Below are 22,420 nucleotides of genomic sequence, written 5' to 3'. Positions count from 1 at the left end.
TGCATCTTTATATTTTTATCTATCTTAGTTTGTGAACATATGTGTAAATATGTGGGTGCACATGTGCCATGGTGTGGGTGTGGGGGGTAGGACAACTTGCAGGAGCTCCTTCTCTCCTCCTATTTGGGGCTGGGGATCTAACTCAGGGCACCAGGCTGTGCTGTAAGCCCCCTTCCTCGCTAGCCAGGCCATACCTAGCACAGCTGTCTCCTGAGCCATGGCGCCAGGAGCACTTTTCCCTGCTGCGTCCCGATATTTTTATAGGAGAGAAAGGCAGGTATGGGGTCAGGAGTGCTACAACTAATAAAGCTCAGTCTCTTTTACTTAGGCCTGTGGTGCTTTCTTGAAGAGAGCCCCATGGCCCGTCCTGAGATTCATGGTGGCCGAGGGTGTTTAGTGATGATGGCTGGCAGGTACAGAGGGAGTGCATACTGTCCCGTCACCCTCACACGAGTTCTGCGTGGTCTGATTACCTTCCTTTCACTCATCCTGAAACACAAAGGTTGAGTACTCGCTTTGACCACACCGCTGAAGTCCAAACTCAAGTCATCTGGACAGAGGGAGGGGCGAATTCAGACAACTTTGAATGCACTGGGCCTTCCTAGCACCTTGGCACTGTATTCATTTCCAAACTTTTGTAAATGGGGCAACCTCCCCAGCAGTGCTACTTCACCCGTTTCACAACAGCAGCATAGCAGGGCCTGTCAGTCAGCCAGACTTGCCCCTGGGTGTTAAGAGCAGCACCCCAGGAAACCTAAACTCACTGTAACCTGCTTTGTGCTTTTGAGCCAGCTTTTGCCAGGGAACTTTTGGATCCATTTGTATATGTGCATTTATATAGTAACCACTTTTAACTTAATGCTGGAAGTAAAAATAGCTGACAAGTATTAGCCACCTATTAACCAAATACAGCAGAGAACCGCCAAGGAAAGAGATAAAAACCAGCACAACAGAGATCAACCGGGGACCCTGGAAGGGCCTTTGACAAAATCGGCTACGGAAATGGAGTCAACTATCCAGTGAGGTGGTGATGCCACCTGAACCATTTTTCTGCTCCAACATCAATCACACATGCATGCCTCTCCATGTCAAAGTACATGAGAACATATCATTTTTAATCAGACTTCCAACTTTATTACAAAGGCAGGAACAAAAGGCAACGGAGTAGCTCTATGGGACAGTATGTTCTGGGCACGCAGGAGGCCCTAGTTTCAATACCCAACAGACACACACAAATACATGAGAACATACATGCTCACTCATATGGCGGGCTAGACAACTAGTACAGAGGTCACACAGCAAGATGTGGCAGCCCTGAAACATCATGGAGGATTCTGTGAGTATAGCAAACCACATCGAGTTCAACTCCAGCATTCCAAGAGCTCTGGTACTGCTAGGTAGCAGGGGCAGGCAAACGAACTAAGGAACCCGGATGAAGAAGGCAGTCTTAGAAAAGTTATCCAGTGAAGAAGTAAGCAGGATGCCGTTTCGATGCGCAGGAAATAGACGACATTCTCCTCTCCTGGTTTAGTAGAACTGATCTGATTTTTTGGAGGGTGCTGGGAGTGAATCCCAAGGATTTCTGAATGTCTACATCTTCTATGGAGCTAGTCCTTCAGCCACCTGATTTGATTTCTAGATTAGAATACCTTCACACTGCTTGACTGAGTTTACACTTTTGGTTTTAAGGGTGTACGTGTGTGTGTGTGTGTGTGTGTGTGTGTGTGTGTTGTATGTTTTATATTATACGTGCGTGTGTCTGTGGCATATGTGCAAGTGTCCTTACAGGTCAGAAGACAGTATCAGATCCCACAGGGCCAGAGTTACAGCTAGCTGTGAGTCTTCTGACGGAGGCCCTGGACAAGCAGCACACACTTTTAACTGCCAAGCCATCTCTCTTGTGCTAACCCTAGTTTTAAGTAAGACATTTTGGTAGTGAAATGTACAGGTGAACTCCTTAGAGCAGGCACAATCTATTTCAAAACCGTGTGTTCAGGGCTGCAGAGTTGGCTCAGTAGCTAACAGCATTAGCTGCTCTTGCAGAGAACATAGGTTTGGATCCAGCACCTAAATGGTGGCTCACAACTATCTGTGACTTCAGTACCAGGGGATCTGACACCCTCTTCTTACCTCTGATGGCACCAGGCAAGCACATAGTATAGAAATATATGTGGAGGAAAAGCATTTACACACATAAAAAATTTAAAAAAAAAAATTAATGTGTGATCAAATCTAAGAAAATTAAACATAATAGGACAATGAAAAACAAGCTTTGATTCAATCCTTTAAAAAACTGTAAATAGGTCTGGTTGGAGGCACACACCTTTAATCCCAGCACTCGAAAGGCAGAGCCAGGTGAATCTTTACAACTAGCTTGTTTCCAGGATGGTCCATGTTACATAATGAGACTCTGCCTTAAAAAACAAACAAAAAGTTGAAAATAAACCAAGTGTGACGGTTTACTGTAGAGACAGGAGGATCAAGGAGTTCAAGGTTATTCTTGACTACACTTGGAGTTTGGGGCCAGTCTGGGCTACAGGAGATCCTATCTGGAGGGGAAAAAAAGGAAAATAAATAACTTATAAATAACAGAATTTGTAAACAGAAAGAATTAAAAGTTTTTACTTTTCTGTAAGAAACACAAGCTACTTAACTTCTGACACAAAGCACTCAGTCAGTTACATCTTCTTGTATTTTAAAATAATCCCTATAGCTTTGTAAGCACAGCTAAGGCTTAGATTAGTTTTTTCCCTTCTTCAAATCATTGTATTTCCAATTCCTCAGAAAGTATTTTAAGAAGTGCAGAGTGAGGTATGGTGGTACAGGCCTGTGATCTTTTCACTCCGGGCAGTTGAGGAATTAGGAATGCCAAGGGATAGAGGCCAGCTTGGGGCAGGATCACAAAACCAGGTCTCCAAAACCCCAGAAGAGGACCGAGAGACAGCTCGGCAGGTAAGGGCCCTAGCCGCCAGGAGGAGTTTGGTGACCTGAGTTCAATCACTGGAGCCCACATGCTGGGAGGAGACATCAACTCTTCCAAGTTGTCCTCTGACCTCCTCAGCTGGTGTGGCCCGCTCACACCCACATACCCACCACCACACGGTAAAAAAGAAAAAGCACAGAAAGAAAAACGCGATTTAAACCAGCAACTCTGCCTCTCAGCCACCCCTAGTGAGATACAACTCACTATCTAGGTTAGACTGGCCTCAAATTGGAGTCTCCTGACTCAGGCTCCCCACCCCAGTCTAGCTATTGTCATTGAAAACTATAGAAAACTCTTTACAAATGTAGATCAGAGAAACAATGAAAGCCGGGCTTCACAGAAGTAAAACAAATGAATAAGACACAGGGAGCAGGCAATATGAAGTTCATAAAATAACTTCCCAAGAACTATAAAAAAAAAAGTACGTAGAAACTCAGACACTAATTGTCTTACAGTCACAGCCAAACCAAATCTGCTGTATAGCTCCCAAATTCCACACACGCCTGAACATTTCAGACCTACAAAATGCACGCACTGATTCACCCGCAGTAATGGTAAAGCATTTTCCAAAGTTGTAGAAACGAATGCACTACCGAACAGCAATGGGAAGAGATAGCAGAACAAAGGCTGAAGGCGTTATGCTGTTTGCCAAAGATCAAACTTTTACAGAAATTCAAACTCAATCTCGTGACTTCCCAACACCAAACAGTAATTTATATGCAAAAAGTTCGCGTTTGAACGCGTTCAGTTTCCCGTGCACTCTACTTACTTTGCTTTTTGCCATTTATAAGCTTCATTAAAGACACTCACAAAGAGGTAACCAGTTGAATGGAGTTAGGCTCGAATTAAAAAAAACAAACAAACAAATTTTTAAAAACACAGTCGTAAACTCTACCTACAAACTGACATCCCAGAACGCCAGGTGGGGAAGGTACCCTCTACAATCTACCATTATATATACAAGCCTCGGATTGTGAAACAACGCACTTTCGGCGCTGTACAATTACAAACACTCAACTCTACCCACTCCAGAAAAAAAATAAATAAATAAAACAATCCACCTGCAGGCCTCATTGGTCCGCACAGTTCCGGCCCACATGGTGTTAGTGGGTGTTTCCCTCTACCCAGGCCGTCTCACTGGCTGTGTAGAAACACTGTTTAATAGGCTGAGATTTGGGGGATTGTCAAACTCCACGCCTCCAGACTTAAGCTTGCCAATGGGCCCAAGATACGGTTACTCTGCCATTCAAAGGGCAAGCTTGGTAGCCTGAGCTGCAAGCCCCAAAAGATGTGATCGGACAAGGGAGCAATGAGCCGGGGCTGTACCAGCCCTCCCTGTCCCTAGCCCCAGATCCAAGATCAATCTGGTGCATGATCCCGGCCATCAATAAGGACGGGCAGAGCGTTCGCCTTTTCTCTACTGTGACCGCGAGACCAGCTATAGCTAGTTGTCAGGCGGATAGGACTAGCCAGGCGCCACCGAGGGCCACCACCTTCAGCGCTCGGCGCCTCTAAGGGAAGTTGCAGACCCTAGCGGGCGCTTGGCCATCCCCTCCAACGCGGGCACCGCCGCTCCCCTCGCGTCGGGACTTACGCGGCCTGTTCTTCCTCCCGGAGTCCATCCTCCTCCGCAGCCGGCATTTCTTGGCCGGAGAATCATGTTGGGAGAACAGCGGCTGCGGCTGCGGCTGCGGCTGTGGCTGCAGCTCGGACGAGAGCTGGAAGCGTGCAGGCAGCGGGTCGCGGCTGCAGGCGGGCGGCGGGTGGAAGCCGTTGTGCAGCAGTCCGTTCACGGTGGCCGCGGCGCCCTCGGGGGCCCCCGGGGACTGCAGGGCCGCGCGCTCGTGCTGCGCACCGCGCTCGCCCATGCCCGGGGCTGGCGGGGCGCTGCGCGGGCTCCGGTTCAGGCAGCCTCGCTGGAGGTCATGGTCGGGCGTTCTCCCGGCCTCCGGTCCTGCCTGCGGCTTGTTATCCGTCAGCCTTAGCGCCGCGGCCGGGGGCTGGCGGCCCGGGCGCTCCTCCCCTCCTCCCGCCGGCGCCCCCGTGTCTTCGGCGACCTGGCTTCCGCGCGCCGGGCTGGCTGCTCCCGCTCGCAGCATGTCGGCCTCGCGTGCAGCACCGGGAACCTCCACGGACCCCAGCCGGGGCACCCGCCTCCCCCTCATCCCGAGGCCGAGCCACTTCAAATGCGGCTTCCTCGCCTCCCAGACCTGTCCCCGCCACTGAGCATGCCCAGTCCTGCCCGCCACCGCCACCGACGAGTTTTAACGTGCGGAATGAAGTTCTCAGGGTTTGCGAAGAGGAGATAGGCGGATCGGGCTTTGTGTGGCGGAGCGAGCGCAAAGGGTACTAGGTGAGGCAGGCACGAGACAGCCAGAAGCCTTGGGAGGAATGCGGGAGGAAGCCAAATATTTGCAGAGGTTTCAGGTTTGCTAATCCTGTCCCCAGTGGGCTAGTACCTTCACAAGGTCACTCATGCCCACACCCCCGCCCCCGAAAGTGTGTGTGCCGGCGCGCGTGCGTTAATGTGGCCAAACTACTCCGAGGTCTGAAGGGAGGGAAGAGAACAATTATTTATAGAAAGGTAGGCAGCCTTGGAGACGGAGGGGAGTGAAATTTCTTGGCTGGCACACGCACACAAACAGCATGTGTTCTTGAGTTAGTTGTGTTTTGGAGGGAGGAAACATAGGAATAATACAGCGTGTAAGGACAGTGAAGGACGAAACTAGGCCGAAATAACCGGTGCTGGAAGAGACTAAGTAAACATATCCCAAACTATAAAAAGCTCATTCCTCACCCAGAAAAGACCGAGGGGGACAACATCCTCTCCTGTTTATGGAGTAAAAAGTTGTCCCTGGCTATAAGCAGGGAAACCAGCACCAGGAGCTCTGGAGTTAGCCAGTTAGTCAGTACGTACCGATTCTTACTGTCACTGAGCAAAAGACAAATTCAGTACTTAGCACACCTGTAATAGGCAACCAGAGTGACCGTTCCCAGCAGAGGGGACACACTTCGGTGTTGGTGATGTAGTGAGGCCTCAGCTTTTATATCTGTCCAAAAGGGCTTCTTATTTTCACAAAACTACCTAGTGCAACCTTGGCTCATAATAAATGTTCACAGGGGTCTAATGTGAAAATTAAACTCAGTGCATCCTACAACGACTCAGTAGTAGGATGCTTCCTAGCACAGCGTTCTGTTCCCCACAAAAGAGTAGAGAGAGAGCATAAAAGCCGCAGGTCATTGTTTCAAACTACTATGAACGAGCAGGCTGAGACCAAACAGAAGCCCCTCTGGTAAGTTCCATATCACCACCAGGAAACTAAACTCTGACCGCCTGAGAAATCTGTATTAAAGACTCCAAACAAGCCAGCTCAATAATGTGAACTTCCCTCTACCTTGCAAAAGTGACCTGTGGTTAATCTACTTGTTGCTTGAACTAAATCTTTCAGGGGCCCAGAACTAGCATTAACTGTGCCCATGGTTTACAAGTGGGTTTGAGGATTTTTTTTTTCCAGCAGAGCACTTTCCGAAAATCACATTTTCAGAATCAATGAGTCCACCCCGTTCCTTCCACTTGTTTTTTATTTGTTGTTGTTGTTGTTGTTTTCAGGCAAGCAAACTAAGGCACAAAGAAATAACTGAGGTTAGGAGCAAAGCTAGAACTCAACCTAAATCACTATCCTCTCTGCTTCCTTGCGTTATTATTTAATGACTCCCAGAAGTTGCCTTAGGAAATCTAGCCCCTGCCCATCTGCAGCTTTCAGTTCCATTCCTTGGCAACTGGCTCCTTCAGGCTATAATCTCTCCCTACTCCTATCCCTGTTCTGGCTATAAAATACCTGCAGCCTACCTGGTGACACAGGCCTGCACTCCCAGCTACCTAGGAGGGTAAGGGAGAAAGGCCTCAAGTTCAAGGCCTGCCTTATCTCCTTAGTTCAAGTCAGTTTTCAAAACTTAATGTAACCTTGTTTCAAAATAAAAGTCAGATAGCTGGAGATGTATAGCTCTATACATAGAGTGTTTGGCTAGCACAGCATAGACAGGGTTCTAAGTTCAGTCCCTAGAACTGTTAAAATACAATGCATATGTTTCCTTAGTTTTAGAAGGTCACAATATTGGTAAAGTGGTATATTATTTGTGTCTTAATAAACCTTGCCTGAAGATCAGAGGGCAAAGCAGCCACACTAGTTGGCATACAGGTGGAGTGGTGACAGACACCTTTAATCCCAGGACTCCAGAGACAGAGGCAGTAGACAGATCTCTTGAGAGATCAAGGCTATCCTGGGCTACATAAGATGGATCCTGAAACAGATCCAGATGGTGGTGACTCACACTACTAATCACAGAGTTTGGGAGTCACACACGTTTAATCCCAGCACTAGGGAGGTGGAGACAGGAGCGATCTGGCTGGGCAGAGAGAGGAATATAAAGGGAAAGAGACAGGTGGAGTGTGGGGTCTGAGGATTCGTGGAACCAAGAGCTTGCCCTTTTTTGGCCTGAAGATTTGGTAGAGGTAAAAAGGTCTCTCTAGTGGTTGGCTGCTTTGCTTTTCTGATCTGCAGCTTGAACTCCAATATTTGTCTCTGGGTTTTTATTATTTGTGCAACATATTGAGATGTCACTTCATTGCTGCAGAGCTGAAATGAGTTCACATAAATGTGTATGGCTGAAGTGACACAATCACGTCTCATTTGGTCGCTCTTTGTCCCCACTGCTGTGTCTGCTCCTCCTCACTGTATCTCGAGGAAGACCTGGATAATTGCTTGGGGGCTGAACAAATGACTCTAGTCTTGGGGCTTCTCACTTTACTCAGTAAATTTGCTAAAGGACCCCATTGCCACTTCTCAATATTCGAATTCTCACCCACGCCAGCACCACAGTAACTTCAAGGACACATCTTCCAGCTTGATTCCCAGGCCTGGTGAGGGAGGCCAGAGCCAAGTGGCTCTGACCCAGGCAGGGCAAAAGTCCTGGTACAGAATGTCTCTCACCTGCTTCCCTTTCGGGCTGGTGCCCTGGTTCCAGCCTGGGGGAAGCCAGGCGATATCCCACAGGTTTATTAAAGGGTATGCGTAGGTGGTGACCATGAGCCATCACGTGCTCCGGAGAGCCGCAACAAATAATGTTTGGGAAGGAGGGAGGGGGAGGCCCACAAGCTGCTTCTCTCTGTGTCTGCTCATTCATGATGTGTCAGCCATTTACTAAGTGCTGAAGACCCTAAAACAGACTTTCAGGGTACAAAGGCAAGATCAATGCCTTTGCTGCACCCAGAAGGTTACAGCTTCCTAGACAGACAGAGATTGCTGGCTTTCTCACCTCGGTGTCCTAAGAATAATGCAGAGCCTCCAGACTTTGTCTTGTGTTCTGCCTGTTGGAGTCAGGGCTTTCCGCATGCCAGCCAAGGCTTTATCGCCGAGTTACTGCCTCCACTCCCTCTTGTGCTCTGAGGCAGGAGCTCACTAATTGGCCAAGGCTGATCTTGACCTCACTCTGTCGCCGAGTGGGCCTTGGATTTGTGATGCTTTTCCCTCGGTAGACAGGATTACAGGTCTGCACCAACAAATCCAGCTGAGACTTTTTACCTTTCCTGTGTTTCTTCAGTATCTCACTGTGTAGTCCTAACTGTCTGGCCTGGGACTTGATTTGTAGACCAGGCTGGCCTTGAACTTTCAAAGTTCTGCCTGCCTCTGCCTCCTGAGTACTGGGATTAAAGGTATACTGAGTATTTTGTTTGCTTTGCTAGTCCTTGAACTAACCACGTAGCCGAGGGTGGCCCAGAAATCTTGATTCTCCTGTCTCTATCTCCTAAATTCTGGGATTACAGATACTACACCCAGCAGAAAACATTTACATTTTTAATTTTCTTTTTTATTTGTTTTGTTTGCTTTTAACGACTGAGTCATATCTTCAGTCCTTAATTTCTTTTTTAAAAGAGGGCATTGTAGTTGAAGATGAGTGTGGTGGCTCATGTCTGTCATCCAAATTGCAACATCAGCAAGGGCTACATAGTGAGATCCTGTCTGAGAGAGAAAGAAGGAGATTTCTCAGCCTCCCAAGTACCTTAAACTGTAGGCATGAGCCTGCCTAACTTCATTCTTACCTTTCTCTTTTTCCTCAGCTCCTCCCAGCTTTCCTCCCCAGCCCTTATGCCCTCCTTTCCTCCCTCCCTCCCTCCCTTCCTTTTTTTGTGGGTATGTGTGTACATATGGATAAATAATTAGGGGTTGTGGTGCTTGGAATGGAAACCTGCCAGGGCAGATGCTCAATCACTGAACCATGACCTTTGCCTTGTAATCTGCTTTTATTTTTCTTTGCTTGTTTGCTTCATTTGGATCTCCGTCCCCTTGTGTAACCCTGACTTGCCTAGAACTCCCTATGTAGACCAGTTGGCTTCCTTTAATTTGAGGCAATCCTCCTATCTCTACATGCTAACTTCATGCCCTGATACTTGGAACTGTAACCTCATGAAGCCCTGGCTGGCCTGGAACTTGCTGTGTAGACCAGTTGGCTCCCAAGTGCTGAGATTAAAGGTATAAAGGTGTGATAGCATCACACCCACCACTATGTTAGTTTTTGAGACAGAGTTTCATTTAATGATTCCATATGGTACTGCAATTTCTTTTTTGTAAATTAATTTTTAGCTCAGCATACAAGATATTGACTCCTGTATTGTTATACTTTTCCCCACATGTTCCCCTCTCCACTCCCTCCCTTTTGCTGGTTCTCTTTACAATTTACCGTTAATTTCTGAAAAATGCAGATAAAACCCACCGACTGTGCCATAATTATTCACTATTATTGGAAAAATAGTGACAAACATGCCCAAGCTTAAGAGGGTGGAAAGTCAAAAAGAGAGCTCCATCCCCAGCTTGGCAAAACGAGAAGAAAAACAAAACACAGAAAGAGAAAGACATACATACATACCACACACACACACACACACACACACACCATGCACACACCTGTGCTTTTCTACATTCATCCCATCAGCTGGCCTATGAGCTCTGAGAACAGAAACGCGCAAGACTCATTGTTAAACCTAAACTCTCAACACCGAGGGATCTAACAGAAAAGTGTTCACTGTGTCATTAGAGATGAAGAAGAAGGCCAGGTCCTGGGCCACATGTCCATGTCCACCACCACACTGGCTGCACAGGCACTGGGGAGAATATGTTAGGCCTGGAATGCAGAGCTTTTTCAGTTTTGTTCTGGTTTTGTTTTGGGGACAAGGTCTCACTGTTCAGCCTTAAACTTGTGATCCTCCTTCCTCAGCCTCCCAGATGCTACAGATAAAGGCATGAGCCACCAGGCTGGCTTAATTTAAATTTCTTAGCTGAGGGCTGGAGAGATGGTTCAGAGGTTAAGAGCATTGCCTGCTCTTCCAAAGGTCCTCAGTTCAATTCCCAGCAACCATCTCACAACCATCTGTAATGGGGTCTGGTGCCCTCTTCTGGCCTGCATACATACACACAGACAGAATGTTGTATACATAATAGATAAATAAATAAATAAATTTCTTAGCTGACTTTCCCTGTCCTTGGTTTCTGAGAGAGAGTCATACCCTATCCTATAGTCTCAAGCACATGCCCCCAAGTTCTTAAAATTATTTATTGAGGATAAAGAGTATCTTTTATATGAATGATAGCCCCCTCTTTTTTAAAATCATAAGTGACTTTATTCTAACTAGAGAGCTCAGGCTGGAACCAGAGAGGGGCTCCAGATAAGGCTCAGCACCAGAAACTAAAGTCATCAGAAAATCAGAGAGCTCAGACTTTGTCTTTCCTAGAGGGAGGGCAGAGAATGGGAAGCCAGGGTCTTACTTTAACCCAGGCTGGCCTGGCACATGCAGCCCAGAATGGCCTTGAACTCTCAGCTTCTCCATGCTAGGGTGATAAACATGAATCATCACAGAAGGATGAGGGTTGAATTTTCAGTCCCATCTAACAACCTTCAAGAAGCTTTGCGTGGCTAGAGACTAAACTTGGAAAACAAGTAAAACACTTGGATGATGGACTCAAAGAGACAACAGGAGCAAGCGCAGGACCTGCGTGGATATCTGCACCGGGTCCTCTGCAAATATGTTGTGGCTGTAAGCTTGGTGTTTTTATGAAACTCTCAATAGTGAGAGTGGGTGTATCTTTGACTCTTTGTCTGTTCCTGGGACTCTTTTCCTCCTGTTGGGTTGTTTTGTCCAGCCTGGATATGAGGGCTTTTGCCTTGTCTTCTTGTATCATGTTTTGTTGTGTTTGACTGTCTCTCTTGTAGGCCCACTCTTTTCTGAAGAGGAAACAGAGGGGATGTGGATGTGGTGATATTTTGTTTGTGTTCTAACAAAGCTTGCCTGAAGATCAGAGGGCGGGGCTAGCCACTAGTTAATCTTAGAGGTCTGGAGCTCAGTCCCTGTTCAACTGAGGAGTTAGCAAGGGAAGACTTAGCTGTGACTTGCTCCTTTGTCTCTCTGATCTTTCAGTATTTACCTTGATATCTAGCTCTGGATTTTTAGTATTAAGACCAATTAGAATGAATAGAAAATTAAAAATGTAAATATTTTCTGCTGGGTGTAGTATCTATAATCCCAGAATTTAGGAGCTAGAGACAGGAGAATCAAGATTTCTGGGCCACCCTCGGCTACATGGTTAGTTCAAGAACTAGCAAAACAAAAATCGATTTTGAATAAAAAAGAAAAATTTAATGATCTTTCATGTTGTTCTAATTTTTGTTCTCTTTTTATGACAGGATCATCTCATATAATCCGAGGTGTCATCAAATTGGCTATGTAGCCAAGGATGGCCTTGGACTACAATCCTCCTATTTTGGCTTTCCAAGTACTAGGATTGCAACCCTGTACCACCAAGCCCAGCACTTGGGTGTGAGTTTTTCGAGTTAGCCCTGCCCCCGTGCCTTGCCAGCATATCCTTTCATCTAACTGTACATCTGAATTCTTTATAAGTGGGTAAACCTAAGTAAAGTATTTCCATGAATTATGTCCTATGTCAACAACAACAAAAACTGGCTACAACATCGAAAGGAAAAAAGGATAGTTTATTGTGGAGCCCAATATGAGTAACCATGACCCAAGAACACAGACTCAGGTTACTTCCAATCCCATGTTTCAATGTGGTAACAATTTCATACAGGCTTTTGTTTGGTTTTTTTTTTTTGTTGTTGTTGTTTTATTTGAAACAAGGCCTCTCTATTATGTAACTCTGACTGTCCTGGAACTTTCTATGTAGACCAGGCTGACCTGGAATGTACAGAGATCCACCTGCCTCTGCCTCCCAAGTTTTGGGATTAAAGACATGGGTCATCATATCCAGTTTCAGGGATCTTTTATAGTAAGAGAAAAAAGAAAGTTACAAATCAAGACACTTTCAAAATATACTGCTAGAAACATCAGGTAGGTGGGTTAGGACAAAGCCTGAAAATCTGTTTCTGATCATGTGCTATAGTGATATTCTTAGCTTTTAGATTGGTGAGAGCAAGTGGCTTGCTAAAAATAGATTTCAAAGGGTTTTTCTAATTTTTGGATAGGTTGTTTTTTTTTCTTTTTTTTTTGATAGGCACACCATGTTAGTTTGGTCATAGAAGTGGGCAAGGAGTGGCTTTCAGAGGGACTAAAAACAGCCCAAGCTAATTTAACTTTGGCCTATACCATTTTAACTTTCCATAGTTATGAAATTTAGTCATTTGACCATGTAGAATCTTCAATGCACACCGGCTCGTTTTTTCCTTCCGTAGGAACGTGAGTTTATACTAGCAAATTTTGAACCCAAGGAAGACATTCATGGGATACCAACCACGTAGCCGGCTAGTCAGAGCACAGATCACATAGTTGGGGCTTACAGTTAGTGTCTGAGGAAGAGGCCATCTCTTGGTACTGAGTCCTCACTTAGCCTGTGTTAAGTAATCTCCAGGTGGATAGTGTTAGAGGCGAGCTGTAGGGCTCCCACCCCCACATCTGGTTACAGGATCCTCATGGGTTGTTTTTTGTCACTGTGGGAGGATAGAGAACAGGTGTTTTTCTCTACTCCCACACACTTCCTAACTCTGCTGCAGTGCCTCCTCAGAGAAAGCCAGAGAAACGGCTTCTCCCTTGGCCCCGAGACCTGATGCGGTGACTTCCCATGACTGTGTAACTTCCACTGCCAGCACTGCATTGAGCTCTTAACGGTGACTGGATTGCTTTGCTTCTCCTTCTCACTGGTATTTCCGTTCAAGCACCTTACAGTCTTGTTTATAAAAGACACTTTTTCTCCTTAAAAGAATATCCAAAACTGGGCATGAAGGCAGCACCCATGACTGCAGCATTCAGGAGTAGACACTTAGAGGGCTAGGAGTTTGGAGCCAGCCTAGGCTACATAATGAGACCTTGTCTCCCAAAACCAAATAAAAGAGCTAATGAGATGATTCATCTTTAAAAAAAAAATCTTGGTATGCAAGCCTGGCAATGTTAATTTGATCCCTGGAACCCTTGTAAAGGTCCAGAGGCCACAAAGTTGTTTTTTACGAAAAAAGTAAAAATTTTAAATTCAGTCCCCGGCAACAGTAATAATAATGATAAAGCCCCAAATTCTAGCCATGTTCTGTTTTCTTCTGAACTCTGTGTATCTGTACACATGATTGCAGGTTCCCTTCGAAGCCAGGTATGTCCCCACTCCCACTGGAGATGGATAGATATACAACTGTAAGCTGCCTGACATGGGGACAAGGAACTGAATTCGGGTCCTCTGAAAGAGTAAGCCCGGTGAGTGCTCTTACAGTCTCACAAAATATGTAAACAACTGTTTTAACTGATGGTCACCGCTACAAGTATTGAGTTTACAGAACTGGGGATATGGCTTAGGGGTAGAACACTTGCCTGCAAAGCCTAACTGTTAGAGAAAAAAAAATCCTGTCAAGTACTAGATTACCTTAATAACTGAGGGGGGGGGGAAATGTCCCCTCCCACTACAGATTGCACATTCTTCTTGGGGAAGAATATAGCCAATGTGTAAGTCAATAAATAAATACAGGTTCTTAAGAGACACAACAATTAAAATAGTATAAAACACAGTAAGTGGAAGAAGGGCGTCTTAGGGTTTACTACTGCTGTGAAGAGACACCATGACATGGCAACTCTTATTAAGAAAGCATTTAATTGAGGGTGGCTCGCTTACAGTTTCAGAGGTTCAGTCCATTATGATCATGAAGGGGAGCACGGTGGCATGCAGGCAGACGTGGTGCTGGGGTTGACAGTGCTACATCTTGTAGCTGTCACACTGAGTGAAGCTTGAGAAAAAGCCCCCAAGCCCACCCCCACAGTCACACTTCCTCCAACAAGGCCACAACTCCTAATAGCGCCACCCCTGTGGGGGGCTGTTTTCTTTCAAACCACCACAAGGGGTCTATTTGTAAGGGAGTCATAAAGAAATCACATTATGTTGGTAACTGAAAGATGAGGTATGACCTATCGTGTAATGAAATGGAAGAAAAAAATGAATACCTCTGTGCATGAGTGTGTGTGTGTGTGTCTGTGCATGTGTGTACATACACTCTTGCCTACATACCATTTCTCTAGAATCAAAGTTCCAGCCAGGCATGGATCTGGAGCAGTAGCTGAGAGCTTATATCGGATTACAAGTACAAGACAAAGAGAGAGCTAACTAGGAATGCTTGGGTTTTTGCAACCTCAAAGGTCCCTCCTAGAGACACACCTCCTCCAACAAGACCTCTCAATCCTTCCCAACTTCCTTCCCGATGTGGACCAAACATTCAAACATAGGAGCTTATGGAGGCCATTCTTGTTCAAACCACAACACTGGGGATACTGGTGAAGAGAGAATGTGCACACGTCCTCAAGAATATTAGAAACGAAGGGAGGTTCTAACATGATAGGCCCTTCTGGACTTCTGGATTTGCCTGACCTGCTTATTAGCTGCAAATGAAGCTACCAGGTTTTCTCTTTTTCATATTTAACACAGCCCACAACATTCCTATGACCAAAATGTATGGGAATCTCCTACCCATCACACATATACCGAGGAAATAGCCAGCAATATCGTCAACCTGCAATCCAATTCAGTTCTGCCACTTTTCAGATCCCGCAGGCCAAGTGCCAGTCTCCTAAGACCTCTACTGTCATCCAGTGCTAAGTGTAAGTGCCAGGTTGTGGCCTCTATTTCTGACCGGCCAGCTACAGAATCAGGGTTCTCATACTTCCTCCTTAGCTTTGATAATTGGCTAGAGGAGTAGCTCGAAGACCTGCAGTGACTGTGAAGGATATTGGAAGGATACAGATGAGCAGGAAGGTAAAGAGATGCATGAGTCAAGGTATTGTGGAGGAGTTGGGGACGGAAATGGACTTTTTTTTATTCTGCAAGACATCCCTTAGATGATTTCAGGATAGATGACAGATGATTTCAGAATGTTAGCAATGCTTTGAGAAGAAGGTGAATGACCTAATTCCACCCATTCCTGTCTGCTCGCTTATGGTAGACATTTGATACAACTGTAGTCCAAGAAAGATGATGTAAATTGGTCGAGAGATATTTTAGAAGTGAGGCATGGTAGTACAGACCTGTAACCCCAGCACTCAGGAGGAAGAGGTAGGAAGATGACCTCAAGTTCATGGCCAGCTTAACCTACATAGTGAGTTTCAGGTCACCCAGGGTTATATAGCAAGACCCTATCTCAAAAAATTTGTTTTGATTTGAATATGAGATATAATCCCATAGGCTTATGTGTTAAACATTTGATCCCCAGCTGGTGATATGATGGTGAGAGGCTCTGGAAACTTTAAAAGATAGGGCCTCGCTGTAAGAACTAAGTCACCGAGGGTGAGTCCTATACATGTGTGCATGTGTGGGGAATGTGTCTTGTGCCTGATCCCATCCCATCAGTCTCTTGGCCTCCTGTTTGTTCTCCATGATGTTAGTGACTCCCCTGCCCCTGCTCCTCTACCCTGAGGACAAACATGAATAAGCTTAATCCTTCAAAACCACGAGCAACACACATTTTCTGTCTGAAGCTGCTTCTGTCAACTGTTCTGTCACAGCAGGGTGGCTTGACTAGGAATGGACCCCAGGGACTCCTGTGATTGAACGCTTGACCCATTGGGAGTGCCAATATTAGGAGGTGTGACTTTATTGGAGGAAGTGTGTCACTAAGGCAAGCTCTGAGGTCTCAGATGCTCAAGCTATGCTCAGTGTGGCTAACAGTGTCCTCCTGCTGCCTGCAGATCAAGGTATAGAACCCTAGCACCATGTCTGCCCAAGTGCTACCGTGTTTCTTGCCATGAAGATAATGGACTAAATCTCTGAAACTGTAGGTCCCAATTAAACGTTTTCCTTTAAAAGAGCTGCTGTGGTCACGGTGTCTTTTCACAGTGATAGAAACCCTAACTAAGATACACAGCAGCACAGAGTAATGAATACAAAGGAACTGACTGGAAACCAATCTGAGGTTGCTGCCAATGGCAAACAACGGGACAAATCTGCACAAAAATTATTTGGGAATTTATCAAAATATATAGAATATGTTGAAATCTGCAAGGTCATCCTGTCTCTTGCATGGCGCTGGGGATTGAACACAAGACTGGGTTGCATGCACTCATTACAAATATTGTCTGAACTATATCCCTAGCCCCAAATTATTATTTTTGAATTGGTTATCATTAGAGAATTTTGATAAATAGATTCTCTATTTTGGATAGTGGTAGGCCAAGGGAGATATAAAACATTTGCTTCTCCTTTATTATCTGTACATGCTAGATAGTTTAATAAGAAACTTTCTTTTCATACATCTGATTTTTACAGTTTCTCTTTATTGAAAAAAAAAGGAATTTTTTCCCTTTGAGACATAATCTCACTATGTACCCATGGCTAGTCTGAGACTTGCTGTAGAAGTCACAAAGCCCTCACACTTGCCACAGTCATCCTGGCTGTAATGGTCTGTCTTGTCCCTTTAATAGACCAGTCCCCCCATTCCCCCCTTTTTGGGGGCAAGGGGATGTTCCTTCTGCTCCCTGTCTGTGCTCTGTGTCCAGTCCCTCTTCTGAAGAGGTGGCTGCTACCTTTGCCGCCCCCCCCCCAGCCCCCGTCCCTCTCACCCTTCCCTCCCATAACCCACTGAATAAACTATACCCAAACCCTCTCTCTGCATGGCATGCCTAATTGCCTCTCACTCACCTCAGCTTCTTCTGGGACAGGCTACCCTGCCAATGACCTGCCGAGGTCTCTCACCCACCTGGGACCCACAGAGACCTCGGGTGGGACCCGGATGCTCCTCCTGGCCACTGCTGGCTGCGCCCCGCAGGAAACTGCATCGTTTTTTATCATTACACTTGCCACCAAGACTGATGACTTGAATTCAATCCCCAGAATCCACATTGTGGAGAAAACTGATTTCGGCAGGTTGCCCTTTGAACGCCACACATGCATTGTGGGCCTGTGGTTGGTTTGGTACAGATGTGTATGTGTATGTGTGTGTGTGTGTGTGTAATGCGTACGTACACACGCGCTCACATGCACGCATACACAAAGTAAATAAAAAATATTTTGCCTAAATGAAGAGTAACTGATCCCAGGCATGGTGGCACAAAAGGCTGAAGCAGGAGAATTATCATGACTTAGAGAGTATCCTGGGCTACAGTGCGACATCCTATTTCTAAACTCAAAGGAAACAACAAATAGAATTAAAATAACATTTTAGTTGAGTGTAAGCCAGGTGTGCAGGCTTCAGCAGAAGGATTAATAAACAGCAAGCCCCTGTCACAACCTAATTGCTACCACCAAAAACCCAAACTAAACCTAAAATCATTGCTTCTCTATTTGATGTTTTTAGACAGAGGTAGCCTGGTAACCCTTATGTAACCTATCTTAGCCTCAAACTCATTATCTTTCTGTCACCCTCCCCAATGTTGGAATTATAGGCATTGAAATTACCTGACGCGAGTGAGAAGGAAGCACGGAACACAACAAACCCACTTAGGAGTTTATTAGATGAAGCGTGTACAAGTCTGGTGAAGTCTGGAGTGCAGAAAGAGGAAGAGAAGGCTGAAGATGGTGCGTCCAGCTTTTAAAAGCTGCCTTGTACATGCGCACAGGGGGTTGGCGTGACTACGTCACACTGATGACATAGCTGATGGGTGACTCACGCATGCGTGCAAAGGTTTAGCTGAGTCATACGCGGATGTAACCACACATGTGCGCACGTGGGTCACGCAGGGTCCTTTGTCCCGAGGGTCTGTCCTCACGTGCCTGCCTTTAGAACCCGGAAGTGCAGCCTTATCTATGGTTGAATAATTACACTTGGGAAGCTCTTGGAGGTTTTGGGGTGTCAACCAAAAGCAGTCCCTTGAAGAGAAAGTCTGATGAAAACAGGTCATTGACGAGAACGGCAGGGGTAATGTGTATCTCATATACGACAAGTCTTAAAGCAAAAAGCCTGAGTCTTGGATGCTGGAGCAAGATTGTGTCTCCTTGCTTGAAGCAAATAGTTGGAGTCCTGGAGGCTGACTCCAGTGAGTTCTCTATCCACCGGAGAAACCGAAGTGTGGTAAGCCCCCTTTAAGTCTTTCTCCAAGAAGGCTCCTTCCTAAAAACTAGGAGCTTCAGTCTTCAGGAGAGCCTATCTTCAACACTCTTCCTTCTCCTCGTTTTCCATTGAGTTTCAGAATTTCCCTCTCCACAGCCCTGAAGTTTCAGGATTTATGAAGTGTCAACTGGATCCCGACTGGCTAAGAGTGTGCAAATCAGGTGAAAATTGTAACCAGTCACGGAAGAACTATCGAAACGTTCTGTCCTGGTTGCTTATGGTGATCCTTGCACAGCTTCTGCCTGCTGCTTTTGGGCATGGTCAGGCTTTAGGTTTTAGCAGTCAAGAGCTGGAATTTTTGTGCAACTGGAGGTTTTGCTTTCTTTGCCACAAATTTGATTTTATTGCCCATCAAAGGTCCTTGAACAGGTTTGGAAGTACTGTATTAGGAGTCCATCCTACCCCAATTATCAGCACACTTTCTTAAGAATCGGGATCTCTCAGCAGGACCCAGTAGCTCATGCTTGTAATCCTAGTACTGGGAAGACAGAGGCAGGGGAAGTCAGCTAGTTTGCGTCAGTCTGAGTGCACAGTGAATTCTAGGCTAGCCTGCATTACAAGAGCAAAACCTCATCTCAAAACCACAAAATCCAATGAATTTTGCCAGGAGTGGTGAAGCATGCCTTTAATCTTATCACTTTGAAGGCAGAAGCAGAAAGGTCTCCATGAGTTTGAGACCAGCCAGGGCTACATAGTGAGACCCTATCTTGAAGTATAAATAAATAATGGGCCAGACACAATGGCATTGGCTTTTAATCCCAGTACTCTGGAAGCATGGGCAGGTGGATCTCTGTAAGTCTGAGGTCAGGTTGGTCTACATAGTGAGTTTCAGGATAGCCAGGGCTATGTAGAGGAACATAGCAATAAACAAACAAAAGCAATAAACAAATAAAATAAAATGGATTTAGATATTAGTCTTTAAAAGCTAATGTGCTGCGGGTGCTGAACCTACTTGGAACTTTTTTTAAAAGCCTTTTCAGACCCTGTGTCTAGATTTAGTGATGGAAAGATAAATTCACTTCTTTCTCTCCTATAAGTGAAATATAAGGTTAGATTATTAGCTTATAAAATGAGGACAAAGGGAGACAAAGTCTTGAGGAAGGTGAAATACATGAAACAATAGGATATCAGATTAATTTTACAAGTGAGTGTTGAGCAACTATTTGAGGCTAGTAAGAGGAATATAACATCATCTGGAAAATGCCCAAGTGATCTCTAACTTGACCTTATTGTTAAATGTTAGGAAAATAAACATCATTTACTATTTGACAACATTACTGCTAGGGGTCTACACAAGTAGGTGCTCTTCTATTTTCACATTTGTTTTTCTGTGATGCTGGAGATGGAACAGTGGTCTTGTGTTTACCAGGAAGGTGTTCTACCATTGAGCTAGCTACATCTCTAGTCTTAGCTTCATTAAAGAAAAGAACACATGGGCTAGAGATGCGGCTGGGTTGGTAGAGTACTCAACTAGCATGAATGAAGCCCTGGGCTCAATTCCCAGCACCACAGAAACACTGTGTACGGTTGAGCAGACCTGTAATCTGAGTTTGTGGGAAGTAGACATAGGCAGATCAGAAGTTCAATATCTGCCTTAGCGAGTTCAAGGTCAACCTAGGATAAATGATACCCTGTCTCAACAAACACTAGATAAAAAATTTCCTCGGCAAGATGGCTCTTGCTTGAATAATCTCCATACTTGGGAGGCTAAAACAAGAGAGTTGCCATGATTTTGAGGACAGCCTGGTCTGTAACGGGAGCAAGGCCCATTAGAGTTACAGAGTGATAGCTTATCTCTAACTATAAAAGAAATAAAATAGAAAATGTAAAATAAAATCAGGTGGCATACTCATGTAATTCAAGTGCTTCGGAGGCAGAAGCAGGAGGACTACTATGAATTTGTGGTCAGCCTGGTGTACCTATGGAGGTCTGGGCCAGCCAAGACTACATACTAAGACTTTCTCTCAAAAAAAAAAAGGAAATGTTCAGTGTGCCCAAGTCCATCAAGTTGCCCAGAGTCATGCAACCAGCTCATGTAGCAAAGCAGAAGAGTGTTTGAACCCATGTTTAGCCACCCTGAAAGCCACACCACCACATACAAGATAGGCAGAGCTAGTGGCTAGAGACTGCAGAGTGATTCCAGAGTGTTCTGGCATTCACGCCCAGACTTCTCGGCCAGACCCTTCCAAGGCCAGCTTTTAGCTGCAGTCCCTGCTGCTGCCCCACAGAGCTCACACACGTGACTAAGAAAGTCTGCCAATATTGACCAACTGCTTTTTAACATTAGGAAAAATGAACAGATGATATGGGGTCAGTTCAGCCAGAGTAGTGTCAGAGGACAAAAATCACAACAACTCTGCTTGACAATTTTTATTGGCTTTATTTTAATTACAGAACTGGGCAATACTACATTAAACAGAAAATGAGCTCCAGTGAAGTAAGCTGAAGTTGGTTTTAAGGCCAGAAAACAGATGAATAAATGTGGACGTCCAAAAATGTGAGCCTATTCCACCTTGTCTGAAGGTCAGAGAGTTCTTCTTTTGAAATAGGAAGCTTGACCAAGGGAGTGACTGCCTTCAGGACACTTGGTCTAGGGTATTTTCACTGCCCCAAATATCTAATACTTTGCTCAGGAAAGAATGATTTGACGTCTCAAGTGTTGGAGCAAATAACCGTTCTGGTTGTCCTTTGTATCATATTAAAGCAGTCTTTTGCCTTCTTTCCCCTTTTGTATTGGGGTATAAAAATGTATGGAAAATTAAACATGGGCACACTCAAGAGAACTCAGACGAAGAATTAAGCATTCAGTATTCGCTGAGCTGCCCTCCTGTTACTATCCTGTGTCTCTGTGTTTCCTTCTTATCTCTATTCCTCCTACCTAAGATTTCAAATTCTCATGCCTCTTCCCTGAGGAACGTGAGAACCAGCCGAGGCTAGGATAGCGATAGCGGCAGAAGTCATTCCAAAAAGGTGGCTCCCAACAAAGAAAGGAGAAAAACAATACACCGTGAAACCAAAGTTCAGCAAGGATGTCTGTTACTTGCCCATGCTGGCCTAATATTCAGTGTGTATACCAGGATGGCCTCAAATTCATGATCCTCCTGTCTGCTGAGATTACAGGTATGTGCCAGCATGTTCGATTTGGTCACTTCAAGGTTACTTTTTTTTTTAAGACTGGTATAGGGATATGGGACAATAGAGAAATAACCTATCTGTAGCACAAATAATAAAAACCCAGAGACAGATATAGGGGTTAAAGCTGAAGATCAGAAAAGCAGAGCAGTCAGCCATTGGAGAGACCTTTAACCTCTACCAAACCTTCAAACCGAAAGGTCGAGATCCTCTCTCCACGAATCCTCAGACTCCACACTCCACTGAGTTCCTGTCTCTTCCCTTTATATTCCTCTCTGTCAAGTCATATCGCTCCTGCCTCCACCTTCTTAGGGCTGGGATTAAACGTGTGTGACTCCCAAACACTGGGATTAATGGTGTGAGTCACCACCACCTGGATCTGTTTCTGGATCAATCTTGTGTAGCCCAGAATAGCCTTGAACTCACAGAGAGTCGCCTACCTCTTTCTCGTGAGTTCTGTGATTAAAGGTGTGCGCCACCACTTCCTGGCCTCTAGTAGTTTAATTTTGCATTCTCATCTCAGGCAAGCTTTATTTACTAAAATACAAATAAAATATCACTACACCTATGAGTTATCATTACTGGGTTACTTCAGGTTAGTTGTTTCTGTGTAAGGATTAAGGTAGAAAGAACGTCATTATCACGTCAATTTGCAGGAAGCCAAGACCTGTATTTTGAGATCTGTATTTTTTTTCTTTGAATGAGGCAATTTATTAACCCAGCATTCTTTGT

At 45.2% G+C, this 22,420-nt stretch overlaps 1 protein-coding gene across 3 annotated transcripts in view; it reads right to left on the bottom strand.

Moving 5' to 3' along the window:
- Pank1 (pantothenate kinase 1) overlaps positions 1 to 5,432 on the bottom strand; it is a 67,320-nt gene extending 61,888 nt beyond the window's left edge. Inside the window, exons 1-2 of one of the 3 annotated variants that reach the window (XM_085693801.2) lie at positions 3,753 to 3,997; positions 2,324 to 2,414 (exon numbers count right to left, since the gene is read on the bottom strand). Coding sequence is in view for 2 of the 3 variants with exons in the window: in XM_085693799.2 (XP_085549925.1) it covers positions 4,578 to 5,148 (571 nt within the window). In the remaining variant the exon portion in view is untranslated. Of the gene's footprint in view, positions 1 to 2,323; positions 2,415 to 3,752; positions 4,000 to 4,577 lie in introns of those variants that run through there. The other 2 variants (XM_085693799.2, XM_085693800.2) reach the window with 2 other exon arrangements.
- Positions 5,433 to 22,420: the final 16,988 nt, after the last annotated feature.

The sequence above is a fragment of the Myodes glareolus genome, chromosome 7 (assembly GCF_982192425.1).
Source record: "Myodes glareolus chromosome 7, mMyoGla1.1, whole genome shotgun sequence".
Taxonomy (NCBI): domain Eukaryota; kingdom Metazoa; phylum Chordata; class Mammalia; order Rodentia; family Cricetidae; genus Myodes; species Myodes glareolus.
This window is presented reverse-complemented; position numbering and strand designations above follow the sequence as displayed.